Genomic DNA, 9,443 nt, shown 5'->3' on the forward strand with positions numbered 1-9,443 from the left:
GCGTCAAGAAAGGAGGTGTAAACATAAGGTTTCGTTTCATTTTTTCGTTCGACATAACTTTATTCAGAACTTACACTATATGATAATCACACTGTTCTTTTTTATCAATTCCGACCAATGGCGTGCTTTTGTGGTAGTAAATCTGATTGGCACGCAGACATCTTGGGTTCCAGTTCTCACTCGCGCAGAAGTTTTTTTTTTCCATTTTATACTAATTACACCTTTCTTTCTTCATTTTTAATTTTTTTCTCGTGGACATGGTGCTCTTTCCTCGCTCACAACAGAAGACGCCAACGCACCACTCTTACTCCGGAATTTCTGTGAAACAGGCACTTTAATCCTATCGCGTTCAACTAATATACAGTGTATAAATATTATAACTATTACTTTACGTGAAAAGACAGTCGTTCATTCTTAAACGTAACTTGAGAGCATGATCAAGGAACACACTGAAAGACAGTTGTAACTTCGAACAAAAATAACCCAGGAGAGTGACCAGATGAGCGGGAGAAGGTGAGACCATGTTGCAATAGTCGAGGTTTTCAATACGCCAGGTTGAAGTGAATAATTTGTATGCAAAAATTAGTTCTTGATTTGTTACTTTAATTGGGTATAAATCAAATATTTTCACTGTGAAAGGCCTTCGACGAGTTCCAACACAATTGAAAAGGTGAGAGCAAGCTTTGTGTCGCAAAGATAGAAAGCTCACTGACAAACACACATTGTGTATGACGTTCAGTATGAGAATGACGACATCGTAATGCACTACTATCATGATTTGCTGGACAAGACGTTTTTGTTTTACGCGGAAAGTGGGAGCTCTTGCCAGGAACCCTTTTGCGCTTGCTTCCAGCAATTCCAACTCTCATATCGAAGCCAGAGTGTTCCTAACCAAGTCACCAATCTCCCCAAAACGCATGGCGCCCCTCAAATGCCCAGTGCCTAGTTCGGAGGAGCCACCAGAAATAGAACAGCAAGACTAAAGGCAAGACGAACAACACGACGAAAGATACTCAGAAAGTTGCACCAAATTGACATTTGAACAATTGTCACATGTCATGCTGCCTTCAAAGCAGCGGATACTTTTACTTTAATATATATTATTAAGCATGTTTAATATGTTAATGTACATGCATGTAGCAACATTTTCCTTCTATACTAACACAGTCGTATATAATCAGTGATATTTTACCAGTGACCAGGTTTTGTTACATTTCCTTCATATCACAGCAATAGATATTTTCTCAATAGCAGTGTACTCATTTCTGAACCTTAGAGCAGGTAACGGGGTGTCGCACATCCAGTGTCACTTCTTCCCGATGCTGTGTAGTGCACCAGGAAGTAACATACCGTAAGTGTACCACATATGTGGATTCACAGAAAAGTTGAATAAGTGACCACGTGCAAAGAGTGCCTAGCATTCCTGCCAAATACCCCATGGGGCAGCCGTCGCAAAACTACATAAAAGTGCACTCACTAAGTTCCGAGAAGGCTGCTTATATCGTCCCTTACGCGGCCTGTTTTCTACATTAAAATCAGTTGAGAAAGTTGTATAGAGGCATTTCAAGAAAATCTCATAATAGGGGACCTCTTTTAGATTGTGCTTGAAAGGTTGGAGTTGTTGCCGCTGCATCTTTAGAGTTGTACCGCTTGTGATGATAACTGGATGGCTGCAGTAGTGAAGTTTTAGATTGTGATGAGAATGTCTTTTTTCTTGCAAGAAAACCAACCGGGAGCTTTCTGAAAAGGTGCAAATTGCTAGAAAGAAGGTGAAGCTTCCGTGAAATTTTGCACTCTGCTCTTGATGGGTAGCTGTCGCTAAGACGTGTCTGGTGAACAGTCTAAAGCATGAGTACTGTTTTTTTTTTTTGAGAACGTCGTTTTTGTGATTACTAGAAAACATGAGTACACTTTTTGTGCAACATTTCTGTGATCCACTAAGCCAATTTGTTTAAGGCTTTACAGGCATTTGGAATCGTTTTTTGTCTAGGCAAGGCAGCTGTGGCTAAAATCGTAGCAATCGTCCTAAAAAATACGCTGAAAAGGCTCAGTCAAGTAGAACTTCCCATACTTTGACGTTAAACACAATGCACACTGCTCAAATACAAATGCAACATCGATTTTTAGCCAATTTTCAATGAACAACAAATAAGGGCAATCGTTACAGGCGACATTCTGCGTATCCACTTGAGCAATTCACAAATGCGACGTGAGAATGTCGACTGGAAGCATGACAAATGAATAACTTTGATAACAGCACAGCAAGAAAGTCGCCGCAAGCAACAGTGTGGTGGACCACAACGGTACGCTGTCGTAGCTGACGCTGTGCCGAGAGTAGCGGAAGATCTGACTGCAGCGCCGCTAGTTTTCGCGACCACCATTGGGCCCAACCCTCCTCCGCCGGCGGAGGTACACAGCTTTGAAAGTGAGCTTATTCTAGAAACGAGGCCCAAAAGAGCACCGATTAAGCGAGATATTAGTGTTAAAGAGCATTGAAACTATGTTCATAAAAGATAAGTGTCCACTAATGTACTCATGATTCGGCTCACTCGAACTCACTCAGATTTAAATTGAGTCGTGAGGTTGTGTGTGAGTGAATTCCATTTGATCTGAGTCCGAGTGAGTCCAGCTGTGAAGATTTTGAGTGAATTTGAATTCGGGGGAGTCCAGTTGAGGAAATTTTTGATGAATCTGCGTCAAAATCCCTCCCAAGGGCAAAATATATTTTATGGGTGAGTTTTGGTTAGCTCGCATTTTTACCGACCTATGGCACTTAAAATGACCGAAAGTGTATTTCTCGCAGTGTTCGCATGCCTTGCCTGTACAATTTGGTTAATGTCATTGTATACGAAATAATTGCCAGAGTCTCACGTTGAATTTGTCATTTAAGTACTCGTTAACTTTTTAATAAATCGTCATCTCGCCTGTATTTGTTTGTTTTTCTTGTATAATAATTTATTTCTGTCAAATGAACGTAAAATAGCATTTTTAATCAGTATTCCCAGCTTTCAAGTATTCTCTTTCATGTCTGTTTCACTACCTGTGATGCTCGGCTAAACCAAGGTGACCAATGAGTGTCAGTGAGAGCAGAGTGCTAGCTGAAAGTCAAGTGGTCGTCATTAGTCCAGTAGTTTCGTGAGACAGTTCAACGGCTATATCTACTGTTGGTGTCATTTTATTTTGCCACCACAAACAATAACATTTCTTTGCGGTCGTGCACAGAGGTCGAGCCCGCCTTGCTTGAAAATATTTGAATTTATGTAAGGATTGGTTTTGCTTATATTTATGATAAACATTGTGATGTTTGCCACTTTTCTGAGCCTAAATCATATTTGTTGATGCCTAAAGATCCGGAGTCTATTGATAACACATCTTCTGACAACTATTGAAGCGGTGCTAATCTTCTGGATTTGTTAAAGTATGAGGGCAATGTGTGTTAACATTGCAAGCGCAGCCAGCACATTCACAACGCGAAGTAGACCAGCAGTTTCTAATGACGCGCACTCATTTCGGTCGTCTGGAATGAATATGACGCCATAGCACTTTTCGCCGCTTCAGCACCGCTTTCACTGGTGAAATTCATTGTATTACGTCGCGCTACAAAAACCTACAAATGACGTTTTTTTTAAATATCAAAGCAATAATGGACTCTTCAGAGGAAGCGTGTCAAATGTTCTCATTGGGCCCGACCACCTCTTTTCTCTAGTTTGCCACTTAGTTATCATATTTTTTTATTACTGGTGTAATTTAGGTGTCTAGTTGTCGTAATACGTCTGCCTCTATATGGCAGTAATGTCGAAGGTTGCGAGAAGGTAAAAAAACTGCAGTCCCCAGCTATTGAGTCTTTTTGAACGCATTTCTTGAAAAGGCCTTGTATGGCACCTCCGTCACCTTTCACAGAACAACACAGTTAAACAATCACATGCGCAGTTTATTTATTCTTGTGTAACCGGTCTGTTATACGCATAAGCACTGCCTTGCGCATTCTGTGCTGGGATGCAGATCTTCGTGGTTATTTTAGGCTCTTTTGATTTAGGGCTCCTCTGACCGCGCGCACAACGCGAATAGTAGAGTTTACCCGGGAACTAACACTGTCACCAATGGTAACGCTGTAATCTTCGTTTTTATATGTACAAATGTCAATGCACCTTACGGCCGATGAGGTTACCGACGGCCGCCATTCGTGCGGGATGTTTCGCAGCACTTTGAGTGCTACTTCTTTTACTGAGCATGCACAAGTTCGGGACAATGAAGCGTTTCATCTTTACCCGCCACGCTTCGCTTCCTTCACCGTCACAAGCACGTGACGACATATACGGCACAGTTTGACAATAAAGCAAAAATACTAACAGACAATAATAGCGAAAGTTGGGCTAGTTGGTGGTTCATACTTTGGAAGCAAAAACAGCGCAAAAATATAGACAAAGACATAGGAAGAGATGACACCGCGCTGAACTCGCAACTAAACATTATTGAAAGATACACGCACATATATCAGGCATTCGACCCGGTCACGTGGAAAACCAAAGGCGTCTGCGCATAAAGGAAAACAAGCTACGAAACAAGCCTATTCATATTGAACATCAACACCTCGGTACGGTACCTTGGTTCAGTGCTGGCATGTTAAAGTGATTGTTAGTTTGTTAGGGACTGTTGCGTGTGTTTTTTGGCAAGTAGGAAAGTGTGTTTTCGTTTTTTCTCGGTTGTTACACACGTGTTGATGTTCAATATGATTAGGCTTGTTTCGTACCTTGTTTGCCTTGATGCGCAGACGCCTTTGGTTTTCCACGTGACCGGGTAGAATGCCTGATATATGTGCGTGTATCTTCCAATAAAGTTTAGTTGTGAATTCAGCGCTGTGTCGTCTCTTCCTATGTCCTTTTCTATATTTTTGCGCTGTTTTTACTTCCCAAGTAGCAACAACAGACACTCTTATCGTACATTGCACAAACAATGCAATCAAAACCTCAGCACGTGATTCGAGTTTTGACGTCATGCAGACGCTGATGCTGTACGCCACCAGGTTATGTAGGTACTCTCATATAATTCTGTATAAGCTCAGTCAAGCATGTCGGCACTTTTACTTATCGGCTGTCAACTGTGCAAAAGAAATGACGCTGTATTTCATTCGCCAACAATATTGAATGTTTCTACCTGGAGCAGATTTTGATTAATGTGTGGGGTTTAACATCCCAAAACCACCATAAGATTACGATAGATGCCGTAGTAGACAGCTCCGCAAATTTCGACCACCCGGGATTCATGAACGTGCACCCGATTTTGAGCACACAGGCCTACAGCATTTTCGCCTCCACCGAAAATACCGCCGCTGCCGCCGGCATTCGATCCCGCGACCTGCGAGCCAGCAGTCGAGTACCTTAGTCGCTAGACTACCGCGTTTGGGCTATACCACGAACTGAAAAAGTAGCGCAGACTCCTTCATTTCTTTTTTCAGGTGATTTAATAATGTGCTTTCCGTAATAAACGACCAACCTCCCATGTGGCACAATTCTGTAAATACAATTATTTACTCATTCTTTCTTCTTCTGTTCCAGCCTTTTCTGCTTCACAGCTTCTGTTTTGTATCACGAGTGGTCGCCCTTTTAAATGTTCGATCTCATCTACACGCAATATGAAATACCTGAACAAGTACCACTGTCAGAGTTCCTTGAAGCTTCAGTATACCGTGAGTAAATAAATACGTCATCCTCATAGTTTACAGCATCGTAACTGTTTGAACGACTGATCTTGTGATCTACCAGGAATGAGTGTACAACTTAAAACGATACGGCGGAATAGTCCCTCTCCCATCAGTAATGATCCCCTTGTGTTCGTTTATATACATATAATATATGGTGCAGTGTTATGTTTACCTTATATCACCATTGAAATGCAGCCGTTTAAGCAGATAGAGAGTATCGCCACTTTGTAGCATAAAACTCTAAGCAACGTAACAGGTAAAAGAACGGTGAAATCTTTGGTTGAAAGAGAAATTGCAGAACAAGGTCTCATCAGTGTATTCAGGTGATGTGGACAGCTGTCCACCAGTGATGTTTATTTACACCTGCTGAAAATACATGTCACGTTTCTTCGTTCTCTTCGGCTTTGATGATATGTTGAAGCCATGGAAGCCCATCCCCAAAACGGCTCCACGTAACTCGGTCCACGGGCCGTTTCTCCTTCAACTGGAATAGAAAGCATTCGCACAGTTAGTGTCACAGTGCCGGGAGAGGAAAAATTACCTCTTCATCCTCCTGATGCACATTTATTATTGTCTTTTTTATAAAAACATCTTGAGACTTCACTTCCGGTGACTACTAGCGCGGTTAAGCTATCGAACATTTTACATGCAACATCACTTAATCTGTACACAAAAAAAATAACGGCATCTACAGTGTCTTAAGCACAGATTTTATTTCATGCGCCATTCATGCAAAAACATGCACATCGGTAATAGTAATGAAGTGTAGGCGATTCAATGTGAGCTGAGTGTACGTTAATTATCCCGGCAACTCCACGGCACAAAATGAGGATGGTCAGCGTACCTTATGTGGAAGTCACTCATTTGTGCCATCCTCCTTTCAGAAGGACAATCTTGCCGCCACCGTATCCGCCACCATATCCTCCGCCAAGGCCGAGACCGGCACCTCCAAGGTCAGCGCCACCGACCAAAAGGCCTCCACCATAACCTCCGGCACCTAGTCCACCAAAGCCTCCGCCGGCGCCTCCGAGGCCAGAGTGGGCAACGACAGCACCTCCACCATCAACCTTAGACACGTGGTGCACCGTGTTCACAAGAAACGAGGGTCCGGCCACGGACTTGGTGTAACCGGCGCCACCACCGCCGAGGAGCACCACGCTGCTGCCGACTCCTACTCCAGCACCGCCTCCCAGACCTCCACCGCCAAGGCCTGCAAGGCCTGCACCACCTCCATATCCGCCACCCAGGACACCGCACAAAGCACTGCCAACCAGTGCGCTGAGTACGACGGCGTAAGCCTGCGAGCATGTGCGCGGCGTTTCTGATGAGTCGGTGTATGCTGTAGTTGAGCCATCGAGGTTGAAATTATCAGAGGAGAGGCTATCGCCATCTTTACCCTTCATTATTGGCGCTAAGTAGGGAACAACCGCTACTCTTTTGGGATATAAGAAGAGTTTCTATGACTGCAAATGCTTTTACGCAGGTTTCTTAGATCAGACAAATACAAGAATTCACTGCAGTGTCACTCAACTTCATGTTACTATATACAAAATGCCAGCAGACGAGCGTATTGCTTAATAAGCAATATTCACTCATGTTTTCTTTCTCATGGCATACTTCTTTCCACACATAGTTGGCTCGAGCATCAAAGGTGATGTGATCGTTTGTGGACATTACAACTTGGAACCAGGCAGTTTCGCTATGGTATATGATTACGAACTGTGGTTGTTACGGTGGATATTTGTTTTTATTAGGGCATAATAACTTATAGGACAGGTATGGGAGATATACGTTGTGTCGCACTGTTATAAGTACAATTGTACTTTAAATAATAACCACTACTGTAGACATGCAGGATATATAGGTCAGAATTATTGTGAGACTTTATTTATAACCAAGCCTGTAAAAAAATATGGTCGAGGTAGCGCCCGAAAAATCAAAGCGCTCCGTACATATTGCTAACCGGGAAAGCTCGAACGCGTAGTCCTAGTGTTGATGAGCATCTAAATCTCAATGGTGCATCATAGCCTTTCTTGATTATTGCTTACATCATGCCGGAATTACGAAGGCATGTTTGACGCCAGCGTGCTTCATTCTTCATTTTTAGGGTACCAGTGATTATGAGTGCAATTCGCCCAATTTCTGTGACACGTACGGTTCCGCCCGCGAAGTCTTCGTCATTTTTAATGAAGCAGCGATTAGTACTGGAGCTTGCCCAATTTTTGGTGAACATACGCGCCTAGAGCGCTTGTTCGCATAGGACGCACAAATTCTGCTTTAATCTGGTCATATACAGATGCGCTATAAAAAGAATGAAGGGCACATGATGCCACAAAGTTTCACTACCTTTCTTTCTACGCATTCTGCTTACTGTTGCGTCGTAGAATCACACGAACCTAGCCGCAAGTGACTTTAGCAATAATGTTGCGCTGGAATGCATAACGCATCGTTGACAACGGAGAACACGACAAAGCTAACGGCCCTACAAATAGTTATATACCCGTCGCAATAGTCGAACTCGTCATGATTCCTTTTTTGTTATTGCAGAGAATACTACTTGATATTCACATCATAATGGAGAGCGTTTTTGAGAAATTTTAATAGGCCTTATGTGGCTACTTCTGTTACACAGATTGCATGTAAGCAAGCAGCATCATTAGTGACATAAAATACGAGAAACTTTCAGCAATTAACTTCAACTCTCCATTTCATATTTATCTCTGGTACGTCGCATTTTAGAAAAAAACGTTAGTGGTTTTGTAACTTGGTACATGGGTACATTTTCAATTACGTAAGCTAAGCAGCTCAAGGTTTTGTCATTCCTTCACAATGAGGATGCCCAAAGAGGCAGCTCTTTCATTGCCGAATCATTTAGTGTTAGCAATTGAACACTGGTGCTCCAGTGTCCACGCACACCAACTGTCCTCGTTTGAACTTATTAAAATTCCCCATATTCAATAGATTTATATTGAGTCCCTACACATATGTCCTTCATAAACCAGTCAACGATAGATCAAAAGTTTCATTCAGCCCGCATTAGTAGCAAGAGAGCGGAAGTACGTGAGGCATGCGCACTTCCACTCTCAGCATCCTAGGGCTGCGCAATTGAAGCAAAGTGAATTCACCACTGCAGAGTCACAAATATTGAGTTCAAAGTGAGTGCACAATTCAAACCGTATCCTCATCAAGAGCCACAAGTGATGTCTTACCAGAGTGGTCATGGTGTCTGGTTGGTTGGTGATCCCACAAGCAAGCTATGGAAGTGTTTGTCTGCCAGATGGCCACTGCAGCTCTTATATACCTGCACATCCATGTTTTCTCACTACGTCACAGCACAGGTCGGCCAAACCTCTCCGCTATCACTTCGTTTCCGGTGGGTCCGTCTTCCTGGACGACGCGTGTAGCAGCCCCCCCCCCCCCCCCCCTGTGACCCTCCAAAGCTTCCTCACGAGGCGCTGCGCGCTTGCACACACCAAACATGACACACAAGCACTTCTTATCAAAACTTCATATTCGAATCAGCTGATCCCACCGTCCTTTTACGAAGGAAGCGGAAGGATAAAAGCCATAGGCCTTTGTACGGTGCCGGCGTTTCAACATCGAAAGCCTGCAAGTGCCGTGCCCTGGATCGCAAACAGCACTCGCTTTCTTTCTCGCACATTAGGCCGCAATGGGTCTTATTCCTCTTCACAGACTAGCTTTTTTGCTTTTTCTCAAGGCACGTGTCCGTTCTAGCGGTGTT

The 9,443-nt window shown here is 43.2% G+C and overlaps 1 protein-coding gene across 1 annotated transcript; it reads right to left on the reverse strand.

Moving 5' to 3' along the window:
• Positions 1–6,010: 6,010 nt before the first annotated feature.
• LOC119187643 (uncharacterized) lies at positions 6,011–9,003 on the reverse strand. The gene is made up of 3 exons (XM_037435729.2): positions 8,911–9,003; positions 6,546–6,999; positions 6,011–6,179 (listed from the first exon to the last, which is right to left on the reverse strand). The coding sequence occupies exons 1-2, from the start codon at positions 8,920–8,922 to the stop codon at positions 6,562–6,564; spliced, it is 450 nt and encodes a 149-aa protein (XP_037291626.1). The 5' UTR covers positions 8,923–9,003; the 3' UTR covers positions 6,011–6,179; positions 6,546–6,561.
• Positions 9,004–9,443: the final 440 nt, after the last annotated feature.

The sequence above is a fragment of the Rhipicephalus microplus genome, chromosome X (genome assembly GCF_043290135.1).
Source record: "Rhipicephalus microplus isolate Deutch F79 chromosome X, USDA_Rmic, whole genome shotgun sequence".
Taxonomy (NCBI): domain Eukaryota; kingdom Metazoa; phylum Arthropoda; class Arachnida; order Ixodida; family Ixodidae; genus Rhipicephalus; species Rhipicephalus microplus.